The sequence below is a fragment of the Barbus barbus genome (assembly GCF_936440315.1).
Source record: "Barbus barbus genome assembly, chromosome: 38".
Taxonomy (NCBI): Eukaryota; Metazoa; Chordata; class Actinopteri; order Cypriniformes; family Cyprinidae; genus Barbus; species Barbus barbus.
Window position 1 is genome coordinate 10,281,998 of NC_136716.1, and position 18,603 is coordinate 10,300,600.

The 18,603-nt window shown below is 38.5% G+C and overlaps 1 protein-coding gene across 5 annotated transcripts in view; it reads left to right on the forward strand.

Annotated features, from left to right (window-relative positions):
• The window catches only part of LOC306857670 (supervillin-like), a 133,529-nt gene extending 126,608 nt beyond the window's left edge, over positions 1-6,921 (forward strand). For all 5 annotated transcript variants that reach the window (XR_013783128.1, XR_013783129.1, XM_079397709.1 and 2 more), the window contains one exon: positions 6,079-6,921. Coding sequence is in view for 3 of the 5 variants with exons in the window: in XM_079397709.1 (XP_079253835.1) it covers positions 6,079-6,165 (87 nt within the window). In the remaining 2 variants the exon portion in view is untranslated. The remainder of the gene's footprint in view (positions 1-6,078) is intronic.
• Positions 6,922-18,603: the final 11,682 nt, after the last annotated feature.

The following is an 18,603-nucleotide window of genomic DNA, read 5'->3' on the forward strand; positions in this document are numbered from 1 at the left end:
ACTTTTGATCTTGAAATTCCATTTCAGAAATGGATTGAATTTATGCCTGAAACAGTTCAATACAAAAACAAGATCTCTAAAACACAAAAAAGGGAATACACAATTTTGAAGCCTGGCATCTGGATGCATGTGATAAATCATCATATTTGGCAAGAAGTGGAGAGCCCCTGCACATTTGCCTTTAAAAGAGCCAAGGTCTATCCATCAGCCACAGAGAAATACATAGAAATCAGAGGCAAGTGTAAGGAGTGTCATGGCCACATTCACATAAAATGTGACAGAGAGCCTGAAATGAACAGCCCAATGGTGTTAAAGTGTTTCATTTAAAACACAGATGACTCCCTGCACACTGGCTGTTCCAAGCGTCCTATATCCAAAGAACTGTGTGAGGGTAGAATGGAATGCCATGTATGGAGGGCATCGGAGGCAACAAAGCTGATGGATTTTGGGGATCCTGAGCCAAGCCATCTGCCTAATTTGGCCACCCTGTGCAAAGCAAAGCAAGAGAGAAATGCCTTAGAACTAGGCGACAAGGATCCTATTTTGTCACTGCAGATGTTAAAATACAGCGCACTTCACAGTGGTAGCATTAAAGACTTTGGACTGGACAAGTTTTTCTGTCACTATTGGAGTCAAACACAAATGTATATGTACAAGTCATTATCAAAGACATCTACTAACCCCACTGTGAGTTTTGATGCAACTGGCTCAGTAGTGAGGAAACTACAGAGACCAAACGGCATGTCTGGCCATATCTTCTTATATCAGGGCGTTCTGGCAGGTGATGAGAGCTCAAGTGTTCCAGTCGTGCAAATGCTGTCAGAGAGGCATGATGTTAATGTAATAACACATTGGCTGACAGAATGGATACGTGCAGATGCACCAACTCCAAAAGATGTTGTAAGTGACTTTTCACTGGCTATGCTCGGAGCTTTGGTCAAGGCTTTTACTCTTCATCCTGATCTGAAGACCTACATCAATGTGTGTTGTGGTGTCTGTCTTGGTAAACAGTCTGCAAAAGTGCCACCTTGTTTTGTCCGGGTTGATGTTGCACACTGCATCAAGATGATCTGCCAGTGGGACTGCTTGAAGAAAAAAACACATTGCATTAAAGATTTCTTTGTGAGGTCAGTGGCACAGCTTCTTAAGTCACAATCCATGGACGATGCTAAAGAGCTACTACGCAGCATTAGTATTGTGGCTCTCAGTGAAGCAGAGGGCAATGACAGCTCTGGAGTCCCCCTCATATCAGAAAGGTGCAAGAAATACCTGAAAGCCCGAATTGCAGAAGAGAGTGTCGTCATTCCAGAGGGTGAGGTCCTGGAAAAAGCAGATCAAAATGCAGACATGAAATGTGGGTGTGGGACATGGCAGTGGGTGACAGAAATATGTGAGTAAAGCAGGTCACTTGCCATGGCTAATGGAGATCATGATAATATGCACTTCCTCCAGCTAGTGAAAACCATCAGCACAAAAGGTCTGAATGCACAGGCCTACATGCAGAGGGCAGAGCTGCTGAATGGAATATTCAAACCTGTCCAAATGATGTCTGGTGCTCTCCAAATAGATGCACAGTGCCACATCTCCACTATCACTGAAAAATCAATGACAAAACATGCATGTGTTTACTTCACAAAACAGTGCTCCTCACAGCATTGCAGTCTCAGCACACAAATCACAAGGGAAATTCCATTTGTTTGTACTTCTGTTGCTGTACTGCAGGCTTCTGGCATGGCTCATCTTCAGACCGCAGTGGAAGAAGGCCTTAACCTTCCGGAGTTCCTCTGCCTCAGGCCAATCCAAAGTCCATCACGGTGTCCCTCTGCATTCAAGACAGACTCTACATCAGGAAAAGAGCTCTGTGCAGGGAAAGTTTCTCATAGTTACAGTCTGGGAGAACTTCTGTGGATTGACACTGACCTGGGAAGCAACGCCATATGATTTCCTTTGAGTGAATTTCCCTCCAATCTGATGCTCCAAGGAGAGAGATTTACTTTAAGGGCAGTCATCACTTTCAAAGGAGGCTTAACCCAGGATGCTCTTGAACATTATGTGGCCTACTACAGGAGATCTGCATGTGTCTGGGAGATGTATGATGACCTGAGAAGTGGAGTGACAGGAGTGTCAGAAAAAAACAAAATATACCCATATGCAGTGTTATAAACAAAAGATTGATTGCACTGTTTAAATTTAATCTCACAAGTATTTTTGTTGTATGCCACACACCCTTGTTTTCCCACTCCTGTTTGGAGAAGTTGTTTCTGCTCTTCTGGAAGTCAAGCTTGATGGAGTTTGCGCTTAAGTCTATTATTCACAGCCACAGCCATATCACCCTGCAGCCCAAGACCGGTTGCCCACTGAAGCTAAGCAGGGTTGAGCATGGTCAGTACCTGGATGGGAGACCTCCGGTGAAAAACTAGGTTGCTGTTGGAAGAGGTATTAGTGAGGCCAGCATGGGGTGCTCACCCTGTGGTCTGTGTGGGTCCTAACACCCCGGTATAGTGACTAGGACACTATACTGTCAAAAAGCACCGTCTTTCAGATGAGTTGTTAAACCGAGGTCCTGACTCTCTGTGGTCATTAAAAATCCCATGGCACTTCTCGTAAAGAGTAGGGGTGTAACCCTGGTGTCCTGGACAAATTCCCTCTACTGGCCCTTGTCAATCATGGCCTCCTAATAATCCCCATACGCTTGACTGGCTCTATGACTTTCTCTCCTCTCCACCTGTAGCTGGTGTGTGGTGAGCGCACTGGCGCCGTTGTACTGTGACTGACGTCACATCATCCAAGTGGATGCTGCACACTGGTGGTGGTTGAGGAGAGATCCCCCCACATGATTGTAAAGCGCTTTGGGTGTACAGCAATACACAATAAAGCGCTATATAAATGCATCATTCATTCATTCTGTGTGGCACTTTTGGATTGAAGACAGACAGTGCGGCATGGCTTGTCAGTATTAAGTGTTTTTAAGTTTAAGTTTTTAAAGGTCCATTATTTGTGTTAATGGATGTTCGATAGTACTTTAATTCAGTTTCACAAGTAAAATAATTTTGGCTTAATTCATTGAGTCATGAGTTTCCACATACATGCATGCATATAATACACACACATAGCTTATGTATAAGCACAGAGATACAGCAAGCATATTATGGTGCATGTATTTATGACATACAGTAACAAGTAAAAACCTTTACCTTGGAGTTGGTATTACATTCCACACATCCTGTGATCCGCTGTGTCTGTTATAAGTTGGACTGTTACACAGTCGATCGGTAAGTTAGGATCCATTTGGATCTTCAACTGTATTGTTAAAAAAAACAAAAAAAAAAAACAAAGCCGCACAAACAAAACTTCTACCAGCACAAACGAAGCACTAACATTTGAGCGTCATCGCCTATAATATAATGATTAATATTTTAAAAACCAAAGCAGCACAAATGAAACTTTCAGTGGCACAAACGAAGCACAAACAAACGAGGCTATTCGGGGTGAATTTGGAGCATGTGGGGGGCTGAGTGACCTGAGAATGACATTTTTACAGCACAAACCAGCACAAACGAATGAGACATTTTTGTTTTGTTTTTAACCATACTTTAGTAAAGTACTTGAATAAATTTGTTGTGGTAATTCTATAGATGCTGTGGCAATATAACAACATTATAGTAATATAAACAAATTACTTCACCCAATACTGTACTAAGTTTTCTTCAACTATATGGTATATTATACTACAATACACTACAGTTTACTGTAGTAAAAAGCCATTTAGCAGACGCTTTTATCCAAAGCCACTTAAAAATGAGGACAATGGAAGCAATCACAATTTTTTAACAAAAAAGCAATGATACGCAAGTGCTATAACAAGTCTCAGTTAGCTTAGCGTAGTACACGTAGCAAGGTTTTTAATTATATAATAAATAAAAAGAAAACGGATAGAATAGAAAAAGAAAAGAGGAAGCTAGTGCTAGAGATTTTTTTTTTTTTGTTTTTGCTAATTGTATAATAAAAAAAACAACAACAACCTAACATTAGCTTCTCTTTTCTTTTTCTATTCCATCTATTCCTTTCCTTTTTATTTAAGAAAAATAGGTAGTTAGTAAATGAATAGAGTGCAAGTCTAAAAGGGACATTTTTTTAACAATATAATTAGAATAGAGATTGCTAGAGTTAGAGGGTCAAATAAAAATGGAAGAGAGAGAGATGTTTTTAGCCGATTCTTGAAGATGGCTAAGGTCAGCTGCTAGGATTAAGTTGGGCAGGTCATTCCATCAGGAGGGAACATTTAATTTAAAAGTAAAAGTAAGTGAAAGTAATTTTGTGCCTCTTTGGGATGGCACAATAAAGTGACGTTCACTTGCAGAACGCAAGCTTCTAGAGGGCACATAAGTCTGAAGTAGTGAATGTAGGTAAAGCGGTGCAGAGCCAGTGGTGGTTTTGTAGGCAAACATCAATGCCTTGAATTTTATGCGAGCAGCTATTGGTAACCAGTGCAAATTGATAAACAAAGGTGTGACGTGCATTCTTTGCAGCTCATTAAAAATTAATCTTGCTGCCGCGTTCTGGATTAATTGTAAAGGTTTGATAGAACTGTCTGGAAGACCTGCCATGAAAGCATTGCAACATTCCAGCCTGGACAGAACGAGAGTTGCGAAGTATGTTCCGAAAGAAAGGGCCTGATCTTTTAGATGTTGAATAAAGCAAATCTTTATTCTTTATTTTATGGGCAGTTTTAGCAATGTGGTCTGAGAAAGTCAGCTGATCATCAATCACAACTCCAAGGTTTCTGGCTGTTTTTGAAGGAGTTATGGTTGATGTGCCTAACTGGATGGTGAAATTGTGATGAAGCAATGGGTTTGCTGGAACCACAAGCAGTTCTGTCTCGGCAAGGTTGAGTCTGTAATTTACTATAAAGTACAATAGTATTTTTCATGTGGGTAGGCTATAGGGTAACATATGTCACACCTTTGCATGGTGTGAGTTTCTTTATATTATCATAAAATGAAAGTCAAGTCTGCTTTATTGTCAATTCTTCCACATGTACGGCGCATACATACAGAGAATTGAAATTGCGTTACTCTCAGACTCTTGGTGCATACAGTTAACATTAAACACGTTCAAATACAGATAATACAGTTTAAACATATGTACATACAACTATACAGCTATACAAATGAGGACATTGTAGAAAAATAAGGAAATAGATAAAGTGGCATAAGGCGCATGGCAGAATAGATAGAGTGCAAACCAGTTAAATAAAACTGTGCAGATATATATGTAGTTCAAGAAGAGCTTGCCAGTAGGGAGAGCAGTCCTTATATCAGACTACCCGAAGAGGTAGTTTGCAGTCAATGCTGGATGAGGTAGTGATCAGTCCAATGTTGCACAAGTGACAGGTGCTGGTCACAGTTTTTAAGTTGGTGAGGGGGGGAGGGGAGGGCTCATAGTATCAGAGTTCAGTGTTGCATGGGGTAAAAGAGGGGAGGGGGGGTAAGGACGGGAGGGAGTTCAGCTTCCTGACAGCCTGATGTATGAAGCTGTCCTTCAGTCTGCTGGTCCTCGCCTGGAGACTCCGCAGTCTCCTCCCTAATGGCAGTAGACTGAAGAATCTGTGTCGGGTGGGTGGGATCACCTGCAATGTGATCTACAGCATTGGGCTACAGCATTTAACTTTTCCTTTCTATCAGCGAGTGATGATTCTGAAAGAAAATGTGCCTGATGTCTGTTTGCAATCCTGTGACTGGCAGTAAATAGTGGAGTGCGGGAAGAGATGTAAGGGCACGAACAACACTGTTCAAGGTTCCCATTAATTCGCGGTTGTAGAAATTTAAAGTGTATATATTTTAAAGCATTTAATCACTATAGAAATCACAATTCATTCGATTATTAGCGTTTAAAATAGATTATTGGTCGAAATCAATGATTCACGATTCAAAAATCCATGTTTCAAGATTGATGTATACGATGCATCGAAAAAAACGAGTGAATCGTTACACCCCTTCTGCAAACTGATGATGTTAGGACAGGTCTATGTCAATATTTTTAAAAAGATGATGTTGACAGATTGTATTTGTTTTGCAGAGTGTTTTGGAGATGACGCGGGATGAATTTAATGCCCTCCCGAACTGGAAACAGCTGAATCTGAAAAAGAGCAAAGGCTTCTTTTAAATTAAAGAAATCTTTGTGGCTGCAATCTGTTGTATATTCAATTTAAGTCATTACTAAGGAATTGTGTGGATTTTATTTGTGCTTTTTAAGCTCTTTTTTTTTTAATGTACATTACCAATATGTACAGTTAAATGTCTTAAAAAGAGGAACTCCCCTATAGCTGTAGCAGTTTCATACATCAGTAGCTTTTGGTCACAAGACTTTTTTACACAATTTAAGTATCAGCACATCTACTCATTTAATGCAAAAAGTGTACGTTTTGGGAATAGCTTGAAGCATGTGGACATAAATGAATTTGAATTGAATTTAAAAATGTATCATTTTATCATTTAATTTTACCCTGTTTAACATTGTTGCTATCAAACTGTGACCTTAAAATGCATTAAACACTAATGGTGACAATTCATGTAATCAGTCAAAAACAAATATGGGCCTTTCTCTCAGTCATTGAGCTCTGTGCAAGATTCACATTGGAAAGTGAATAGCTCTTTAAGCCATATTGTGTGCAAATAATAAGTGCACTGCTGCCACAGTAATGAGTATGACGTATATACAGTATTATGTGATTGTGATCTTTTTAATGTGTTGATAGTCAACTTTACAGATAACAAATTAATATGTGTGTGTGTGTGTGTATATGTGTATGTGGATTCTCTAAGGTATGAGTGTGTGGTGATTGTGCAGCACCAGAAATGTGCCACCAAAACATACTGTAACAGGTCTTGGTTGATAATAAATGCTATTCAACGTCATACCACTAGATGTCATGTTATTTTGTCCATTCTCTCATAATAAAATGTAAAAATATTTACCAGTTAACTTCAATATGTAACTCCAATATTTTATACATCTTGAGGATATCATACAAAAGGCAGTGCTCTTATTTTACATACTTCACTATTTATTTATTTTATATACATTTCTAAAACAACCTAAATATCTGTACTCGCAAAATCCCTTTAAAAGTGTGCCTGTGTCTTTAAATAAGGTTATATGGGTGTGATTTCTTACACAACCACAGCTTTGCTGAGTTGGAGGAAGTGAGAGAGGGGAACAATTAAAGTAGCACATCAGCGGAGTGAATAATTGATCACCACTGGAACTTAGTCAAAATGTGAAAAGTAACAACAAACTGATGACTGATGATGTGCTGGGCAAGACTATCCATGCTTTGCATCTTTCTCTTTGTGACATTTCTGGGCCCAATACACTGCTCAAAAATAAATAAATAAAAATAATAACAATTAAGGGAAAAATGTCATCACAGTGTAACACCAAGTCAAATAAACTTCAGGGATATACATCTGTCCGGTTAGAAAACATAAGTGATTGTCAATGTGTTTTGACTCCTTTGGTGTAATTGAAAGTGACAACAGTTAAAAAGGAATGGTTTTGCAAGTGGTGGCCACAGACAATAGCTCTTTCCTTATGCTTCCTGACTGATTTGTCTCTAGTTTTGTGTTGTTATGGTCCTTCTCACTATTTGTGGCATGAGGCAATACCTGCAACCCAATCAGGTTGTGCAGATAGTTCAGCTCCTCCAGGATGGCACATTTATATGTGCAAGTACTTCTTGTGTCTCTCCCAGTACAGTCTCAAAATCATGGAGGAGATACCGGGAGATGGGCCATTACACAAGGAGAGCTGGGGCCAGAACCTTACAAAATTACCTCTAGCAGGCTAATGGTGTGCATTTTTCTGACCAAATTGTCAGAAACAGACTCCATGTGGGTGGCATGAGGACCTGACGTCTTGTAGTGGGACCTGAGAGAGCAGGTTAACACTGCGCACATGTAAAAGAGTCTGGAGATGCCAAATGTAAAAATGTTATGCTGCCTGCAAACATCATTCAGCATAACCATTTTAGCGTTGGGTCTGGAGAGAAATATCTTTGGAGGGTCTTACAGACCCTATGTGCTAACACATGGAACCCTTACTACTGTTAGATACTGGGATGAAATTCTCAGAGCCACTTCAGACCTTACGCTGGAGCAGTGGGCCCTGGGTTCCTCCTGGTGCATAACAAAGCACAACCGCATGTGGCCAGAGTGTGTACGCAGAGTGTGTGGATGATGAAAGAATTGATGCCATTGACTGGTCCTCATATTCCCCAGGCCTGAATCCAGTTGAGAACCTATGAATGTTATGTATTAAAGCATCTGAGGTCACCAAGTAACACCACAGACTGTCCAGGAACTCACTGGTTCTGGCAGGAGATCCCCTAGGACACCATCCGCCATCTCATCGGATGCACATTGTCTACAGGCACGTAGGGGGCCATAAATGACTTACAGTATGAATTGCTTTGATTAAAGTTCCCTCAGCCTGTAATTTTAATTTTCTACTTTGATTTTCAGTGTGATTTTGAAATCAGCCGTCACTCGGTTGATGATTTTTGTTTCTGTTAACCATTGTCACAATTTTGTTCTCAACAAATTACACAATGTTTATAAGTAATATTTAATCTATCGAGACACAATGTGTGATTTAAATGTTTCAACATTGTGACACACAGGTGAATTGACCAAATGTTATTTTTTGTGCAGATTGTGTGTGCGCGTGTACACTCACCTAAAGGATTATTAGGAACACCATACTAATACTGTGTTTGACCCCCTTTCGCCTTCAGAACTGCCTTAATTCTACGTGGCATTGATTCAACAAGGTGCTGAAAGCATTCTTTAGAAATGTTGGCCCATATTGATAGCATCTTGCAGTTGATGGAGATTTGTGGGATGCACATCCAGGGCACGAAGCTCCCGTTCCACCACATCCCAAAGATGCTCTATTGGGTTGAGATTTGGTGACTGTGGGGGCCATTTTAGTACAGTGAACTCATTGTCATGTTCAAGAAACCAATTTGAAATGATTCGAGCTTTGTGACATGGTGCATTATCCTGCTGGAAGTAGCCATCAGAGGATGGGTACATGGTGGTCATAAAGGGATGGACATGGTCAGAAACAATGCTCAGGTAGGCCGTGGCATTTAAACGATGCCCAATTGGCACTAAGGGGCCTAAAGTGTGCCAAGAAAACATCCCCCACACCATTACACCACCACCACCAGCCTGCACAGTGGTAACAAGGCATGATGGATCCATGTTCTCATTCTGTTTACGCCAAATTCTGACTCTACCATCTGAATGTCTCAACAGAAATCGAGACTCATCAGACCAGGCAACATTTTTCCAGTCTTCAACCGTCCAATTTTGGTGAGCTCGTGCAAATTATAGCCTCTTTCTCCTATGTGTAGTGGAGATGAGTGGTACCCGGTGGGGTCTTCTGCTGTTGTAGCCCATCCGCCTCAAGGTTGTGCGTGTTGTGGCTTCACAAATGCTTTGCTGCATACCTCGGTTGTAACGAGTGGTTATTTCAGTCAAAGTTGCTCTTCTATCAGCTTGAATCAGTCGGCCCATTCTCCTCTGACCTCTAGCATTAACAAGGCATTTTCGCCCACAGGACTGCCGCATACTGGATGTTTTTCCCTTTTCACACCATTCTTTGTAAACCCTAGAAATGGTTGTGCGTGAAAATCCCAGTAACTGAGCAGATTGTGAAATACTCAGACCGGCGCCTCTGGCACCAACAACCATGCCACGCTCAAAATTGCTTAAATCACCTTTCTTTCCCATTCTGACGTTCAGTTTGGAGTTCAGGAGATTGTCTTGACCAGGACCACACCCCTAAATGCATTGAAGCAACGGCCATGTGATTGCTTGATTAGACAATTGCATTAATGAGAAATTGAACAGGTGTTCCTAATAATCCTTTAGGTGAGTGTATATAGGTAACACTTGATAGTCCACTTTAGACATTCTACTAACAGTAAGTAACTTTGTAACTAAATGTCAACTAGCAGTCATTAGTAGACTGTCTAACACTTTATTTTGATTGGTCCACAACATACAACATACTGGCTATACGAAACTTTGCAAGTACTGTATATGTCAACTTATTCTACTAACCCTAAACCTAACCTAAAAGTCTACTCTGAGAGTTAGTAGACATGTAGTTGCAAATGAATGAGAGTTAGTTGACATGTAGTTGCAAAGTTACTTATAGTAGCAGAATGTCTAAAGTGGACTATCGAAATAATGTGTAACCTTATACAGGTGCTGGTCATAAAATTAGAATATCATGAAAAAGTTGATTTATTTCAGTACTACCATTCAAAAAGTGAAACTTGTATATTAGATGCATTCATTACACACAGACTGATATATTTCAAATGTTTATTTCCTTTAATTTTGATGATTATAACTGACAACTAATGAAAGTCCCAAGTTCAGTATCTCAGAAAATTTGAATATTGTGAAAATGTTCAATATTGAAGACACCTGGTGCCACACTCTAATCAGCTAATTAACTCAAAACGCCGGCAAAAGCCTTTAAATGGTCTCTCTGTCTAGTTCTGTAGGCTACACAATCATGGGGAAGACTGCTGACTTGACAGTTGTCCAAAAGACGACCATTGACACCTTGCACAAGGAGGGCAAGACACAAAAGGTCATTGCTAAAGAGGCTGGCTGTTCACAGAGCTCTGTGTCCAAGCACATTAATAGAGAGGCGAAGGAAAGGACAAGATGTGGTAGAAAAAAAGTGTACAAGCAATAGCTATAACCGCACCCTGGAGAGGATTGTGAAACAAAACCCATTCAAAAATGTGGGGGAGATTCACAAAGAGTGGACTGCAGCTGGAGTCAGTGCTTTAAGAACCACCACGCACTGACGTATGCAAGACATGGGTTTCAGTTGTCGCATTCCTTGTGTCAAGCCACTCTTGAACAAGAGACCGCGTCAGAAGCGTCTTGACTGGACTGCTGCTGAGTGGTCCAAAGTTATGTTCTCTGATGAAAGTAAATTTTGCATTTCCTTTGGAAATCAAGGTCCCAGAGTCTGGAGGAAGAGACGAGAGGCACAAAATCCACGTTGCTTGAGGTCTAGTGTAAAGTTTCCACAGTCATTGATGGTTTGGGGTGCCATGTCATCTGCTGGTGTTGGTCCATTGTGTTTTCTGAGGTCCAAGGTCAACGCAGCCGTCTACCAGGAAGTTTTAGAGCACTTCATGCTTCCTGCTGCTGACCAACTTTATGGAGATGCAGATTTAATTTTCCAGCAGGACTTGGCACCTGCACACACTGCCAAAGCTACCAGTACCTGGTTTAAGGACCGTGGTATCCCTGTTCTTGATTGACCAGCAAACTGGCCTGACCTTAACCCCATAGAAAACCTATGGGGTATTGTGAAGAGGAAGATACAATACGCCAGACCCAACAATTCAGAAGAGCTGAAGGCCACTATCAGAGGAACATGGGCTCTCATAACACTTGAGCAGTGCCACAGACTGATCGACTCCATGCCACGCCGCATTGCTGCTGTAATCCAGGCCAAAGGAGCCCCAACTAAATATTGAGTGCTGTACATGCTCATACTTTTCATGTTCATACTTTTCAGTTGGCCAACATTTCTAAAAATCTTTTTTTTGCATTGGTCTTAATTGATATAATTTTGAGATACTGAATTTAGGACTCATTAGTTGTCAGTTATAATCATCAAATTTAAAGGAAATAAACATTTGAAATATATCAGTCTGTGTGTAATGAATTAATCTAATATACAAGTTTCACTTTTTGAATGGTATTACTGAAATAAATAAACTTTTTCAAGATATTCTAATTTTATGACCAGCACCTGTATATAGACACACACACACACAGTACATAATCAAATCTCAATCAAGTCTCTTCTGCTCACCAAGGATGCATTTATTTGATGTAAAAAAAAATATATATAATAATAATATTGTGAAATGTTATTTATTTATTTTAGAATGTAATATATTCCTGTGATAGCAAAGCTGAACATTCTGCTAAACATCTGCTTATGTTGGTTTGAAATAATATGACAGTAAGAATCCACATGAGAGAATATGAATGATCTATTCAAACATAGTGAGAATGTAATATGTTATTATCATTAAATCATGTAGCTATAGCAGTAGCTAATGAGAGAGCAGCCTCACACCATGGGCCTCATTTATAAAGTGTGCGTATGCTCAGATTTGATCTTAGTGTGCATATGCTTAAATCCATCACGTCAGGGTCTGAGCAGATGTACGCATTTTTTATTGTCGTATTGCAGGTTTTTAAAAATATAAGCTGTGCTTGCAGCTCGCTGTTCTAAATTATGATGATTGGTGATATTTTATATGTTAATGATATTAATTAGGAGCCGTTTGCAAGGTAGAGAGCTGAAACCATTCAATTCCATGCAAGTTCAAGATCAGTTGCAATTCATAGATGTCACATCTGAAAGAGACGCGTACACACGTTTTCTGTTCATACGGTCATTCTCTGAATCGCACGTACACATATCTTAGAAATGATCGTAAGATCAAATTTAGGATGGTTTCTGCGCAACATTTTATAAATGAGGCCCCATATGTGTCATGTGAGGTGATTTTACACTCCACATAACTTTGATTAGCTTCTCAGCCTTTCATGCATTATGACACACACAGGTGAATTGACCACACAGATGGTCGAGCCCCAGTCTGTCTCTCAATGAGGCAAGATAACTGTCTTAGTTTTATTATATAATTCATAGTGTTATAGAAGCACATTACAATGAAAATTACAAGAGGATCTTTCAGACATGAGCCACAGGTCATGTCTTTGTGACAAACTGATGTAGTTATATTTCCTTGAATGTTAGAGCAATGTTACAGCTTCATAATGTGTGTCAAGGCTTCACTAACAAAATCAAAAGCTCTTGCTTTGCCAATCTGTGCCAGATTCTCTGAATTCCAAAAAAGGATATATATTTTATCTCCCATTATTTCTTTCTTGGAGTGACTGAATATGACAAACAGTAAAAGAAACAAGAAAATATTCTGCACAGCATGAAAGGGAAAGCAGTTGTGTCCTTGAAGTGCTAATTATTAATAAGTAATGTCAAGAGCAAAACAAACCTCAGGGAGAAAACATTTCAGGTTCCATACCAAACAAGTCATGAACCACATTCTTTGTCAGACAATGCTCAACATTTCAAGCAACTAATCAATATTTTCTCCAAAGTCAAGACTTTTAGCCTCTATTGAATATGAGCCATGAGTTCTGGAGCTCTTCAAGGACCATACGCAGCTCAGATATGGTACAGACTCAATTAAACCCTTTTGGGATGTTCTAATGCATAAGTGATCAAAGCTCCACCATTAAAACTCTTGAACAACAAATTGGTTCTGAATGCTTTTAATTTTAAACAATATAGGTTTATTTATTTTCTACACAGAATGTTCTGGAAACCAAAAATTGTAACCTGGTAATGACCCCCAAACTTGATTACACCCCTGCGAAAGACCCCCTTCTTAAAATGTAAAGGCAGCAATATACTTTCATGTATAAAAAAGACCCATTGACATTTTTTCATTTGCTGAATTAAATAACTGCTTTTCATATTTTAATTACACTTAACAGATCAATTATTAAAATATAATCTGGAAGATATTTATTTTGTACTGAGTAGACTGTTTTTTCCTACCAAACATAAGGGAATGTTAGACTTGAACCTGAAGATTTTTTTTATATATAAAGAGTAATAGAGTATTTTTATATAGAAAGTTCAGAATCCTCAGACGGGGTTGAAGGTCAAAGCTGTGGACACCACAGCACCTACAGTCTGAAACTCGGTCCTTATCTTGACTATTAAGCACATAATGTGCAAATGAGAAGTGAGAAGGAGGTGTTTTCACGCTCTCAAAAACTCGCTCAGCTGGTGTCAGAGTGCAAAAGAAAAACAGCTGCATTTATGGTGACATTAGGCCCTGATCTTGACAGGAATAACAAACGATGAATTGATTCACAAGCCACACAGATGGGGACATTTTCCCTCCTTTCTCTTGTCCTTTTTCTCTCTCAGTCTGGTTTTGTTTACCTGTCTTACACCTGCTGTGACTGCAACCCTGAATTTCCTGCTATCTTTGTTTAATATAGCAGGTGGTTTGCTGAAGGGATTAGGATGCCATTTCCTCTTTGGAGAATCTTTAAGCCATATTCTCCACTTTTGGGCAATTTAGCCACACACTAAATGGCTTTGTAAACAACTCAGCTCAGTTAACAGTACTTTAAGTGCTGCCTGATGAAAAGCTATTTACTTTGACAGTCGTTAGGACATTATCCAAGTTTCATAATCACATAGTGCAAGAAGAATTAGCTTTAAGAGGGAACACTGCAAACTCATTTCTTTCAGAAGCCAATTCATCAGAATCAGAATTAGCTTTATTGCACATACGAGGAATTTATTTTAGTGACAGTAGCTCCACAGTGTGACAGAATGACAGCGACATTAATATAAAATATAAATAAATACATTTATACATTTAAAATTTTAATTAAAACAATAAGTAAACAATAAATAAACAATAATATCCTGGCCAGAGGAGAACCGGCCCTCCAACTGAGCCTGGTTTCTCCCAAAGTTATTTTTTTTTTCTCCATTCTGTCACAGAGGGAGCTTTGGTTCCTTGCCACTGTCGCCTCTGGCTTGCTCAGTTGGGGACACTTAATTTCTAGTGATTATCATCAATTTGATTTCACAGATACTATTTAAAATAAACTGATCTAGACAATGGCATCTCTGAATTCAATAATGAAAGGCCTTTAACTGAAAATTGAGTGTTTAATCTTATTTGTATACATTACTGACACTCTATCCTCCAGTTTGATACTGTTAAGTGCTTTGACACAATCTGTATTGTTAAAAGTGCTATATAAGTAAAGGTGACTTCACAGGACAGGACACAGATAATAAAAATAAATACATAAATAAATAAAATAATGTACAAATATACAAAATGGACAATATGCATAATAGCACAAACACAATATACAAAATAGGCAATTCAGTATGTACAGGTATGTTAGGTGCAAATTTGAAATTTAATAAGTATGTGTGTAAATAAAAAATAAAAAGTATGATAGTGTTGTGTGTTTCATGTTTATTGTTAAGAGTTCAAATGTTTATGAGATGGATTGCCTGAGGGAAGAAACTGTTCCTGTGTCTGGCCGTTCTGGTCATGTTGATTTAAACCCAGCTGATCTTCCCCCAAATTGTAAATTATTTTATAATTTTCTTTAGGCGTTTCATTAATATTTATTTAGTTAGTCAGTTAGTTCGTTGTCTGTCATGCATCTTGAATTTTATTTTAGACGTTTAAAATTCTGCTGCAAAAACCATCCATTTACATGTTCCATTTTTCAGATGATTTACTTTAAAATTCTATCTACTATCAAGGATCAAGGACCACTATTTGTGAAACCTGAAATAAAACAAACTGTCTTATGCTTTAACTGACTATATTGGTAGTCAAACTGCACTGAGAATGTAAATTAAGCTATTTTTATACTGCATAATGGATTATTGATCATGAAAAATCAGAGGTTGTTCCTGATGAATATGCTGTCCTTCATCCATGCTATTTTTTGCATGCGTCTGTTGTTTTTCCTGCCTAGTGCATTAGCCTGCTGGCAAATCAAGTGTTACTGAGGATGCAGTCACTTCTCCTCTCTTCAATGTTTGATATTGCTTGTGTGTTGTTTGGAGTAAATTACCCAAGTCGTAGTGAATGGGTCAATTTCTGCTCTTAGTCTGCAATTTAATGCATTGCTCAAGCTGTTAAATTCTTGATTGGATTGGTGGCTCTCGGAGCAAGATACAGAAGCTTTTGTTACAGTAGTTAACTGCACCACAAGGAGGTCTGAGAAGGTTAATCTGCCCTAGCCAGTGTGCTGCTATTGCATGTGCTGGTATTTCCATTATAGTTTTCATTTTCATTTTGTCAGACTGTATTTGATGGTGAACATAAAATGGAATTTAGACATATAGTGCTCACACAGGGTAAAACAATTTAAACTGCTGCTTCTAATGCACCTTCAAAAAGTGAATATTCTCGTGTCGTAATTTAAGGCAGTATTTTTCTACGAGGTAGACCAGTCTCTGGTCAAGCTCAGATGCTTAGACTCTTAATCTGGATTTTCAACATTTCGTCTTCGTTACGACAGTAAGTAGCGAGAAGTGAGTTTATGATTTAGTCACTGAATTGTTCATTTAATTGTTTTGTGTATAACACTGATTCATTCAAAAACAAAACACCACTGTAGCTGTTGAAGGCTTTTTCATTTCTGCTGAAGGATGCAACAGATGATCCTTTGTGGCCAAGACTATGCCTAGAACCACTGCATGCCTGTGATGACTAAGTTTTATTACACTTTTAAAAACAAGTACAGCTAGGGCTACCCCTGACTAAAGTTTATATAGTGGACTAATAGCCATTCATTTAAGCCATTAATCAATTAGTTGCATACTATTAATTGAATATTATATTTGCCACTCTGCGCTTTCAGAGGGCTGTGGCACACAAGCAAGACGGAGACCATCTTTTGTTGAATATCTTAATGTCTGTAGCATTTGGACCAATCAAACACTATTTTTCATTTGATTTATCAAATCAATTAGTTATTAGATTAACAAATAATCACAGACTCCTCACCCAATACACATACTGGTTGCCGGTATGTCTGTGAATGACTGCAGGCCCCCGGTTCCGTGGCAACCGATCTGATAACACTAGTTTTATTGCTCAAAGGAATGTTGGGCAGAGCAACACATTATGCCATAAAAATGCACCCTTCTCTAATTAATTCATAGAAAAACCTTTCTTTGAAGGAACACACATATCTTCAGGTCATTGTGCATATTATTACTGTACTTGTATATGTTCTTGTGTATTGTATACTGTTTTATGATAGATCACTAGTTAATATCACATCACTTATACCATGTTCAGAGACAAAGTGTTGTAAACTTTCCCTCCAAAAGTTCAAGACACCATTGGCTTTTGTGACCTCTATAGCAGATAAAGCTCTCACATCAGTGATGCCCCCACAGTCTGTGGTTCTGTTAGACTCAGCAACAGAGAGCCTCATGCAAAAGGTGGAGAAAGAGAAACAGCTCAGTTGGCATGAAGCTCTCATACCGAGAGGAATTCCCAGTTTAATGAATGAACCTCCTCATTAGTTTGATGATATCTGCCAGAGGCTCTGTCTTTTATGAGGCTGTTTGCATTCAGTTTATTACATATGGCAAGCATAAGGAGGATTGTTAAACCTGACTATCACAGATCACATTTACATTTTTGATAATTATGTCTCTCTGAACAGCCTTGCCAGCCAGAACGTCATTATGATCCAAAGGCAACCACAGGCAAGAATTTCACAGAGCTTGTGATTAGAAATGGTGTGTTCTTTTATGTCTGTGTGATTAAAAGAGCAGAGTCACCTTGAATTTAGGGTCTCCAAATAATTTCCTGGTTCACATAGCCCTAACTCTAGCTATAAACCAAACCATGAACTATGGCTGCACCAAAAATCATATCTCTCTGTTTTTGGCTTAACTGTGATACTACCGTATATATCTTGGTACTTTCTACTAAGTGGCTTAAATGTTTGGTTGTCTTTTCATTAAGCACACAATAAGTAAATGAAGCTTGCAAAGCAATTTGTTTCTGGGCAAAAGACTTTTCGGGCTGCAAAGATTCCAGCAGCAACACAAAGTTTAACATACTCTTTGCACTACAGTTTATGGTGCTATTGTAAATGGTGGATGGGATTTGAAGCTACTTCCACTTTTGGATGCAACCTGTTTATGGCATTCTCTAAACATTAAATGGTTTTGTTGCTCACCTGATCTTTTGAAACCAAATAATTGAACTAGGGCTGCAACTACTAATTATTTTGTTAACAAAAACATCTGTAGATTATTTCTTTGATTAATAAAATACATTTTAAAAGTTAAATTATATTTTCTGTATTTATTTTAAAAATGTTATTCCACATTCTGCCTAATGCTGTCTTCTAAACAATGTACAAATTGAAGACTATGAAAACACACATGAATGTGAATGTATTTGTGTAGGCTAGACATTGTCAAAAAATGATTAAAATATTAGCATTACATTCTAAAACAACAACACTTGCTTTTTAAATCAGATGTTAAAATCACCAGCTCCAGCTCACTGTATTGATATAAATGATATTGCCATTACATCATTTACACACACACACACATACATACATATATACACATACATATATACACATACATATATATATATATATATATAGATAGGCCGGGACTCGATTAAAAAAATTAATCTAATTAATTAGAGGCTTTGTAATTAATTAATCGAAATTAATCACATTTTAACTGCATATAAATATTTGACCTGAGAACAGTGAGAAGTAAGTTTTTTTTATATGGATTTTTAAATTTCCCATTGACAGGGCCAACCAAAGCGGTCTCATCAGCTTCTTTGTCCATGTTCACTGTGGTTTGTTTTTGGCTGTTTCTCAATATGCGTTCTTCAGCGATCTTGCGTCCTTG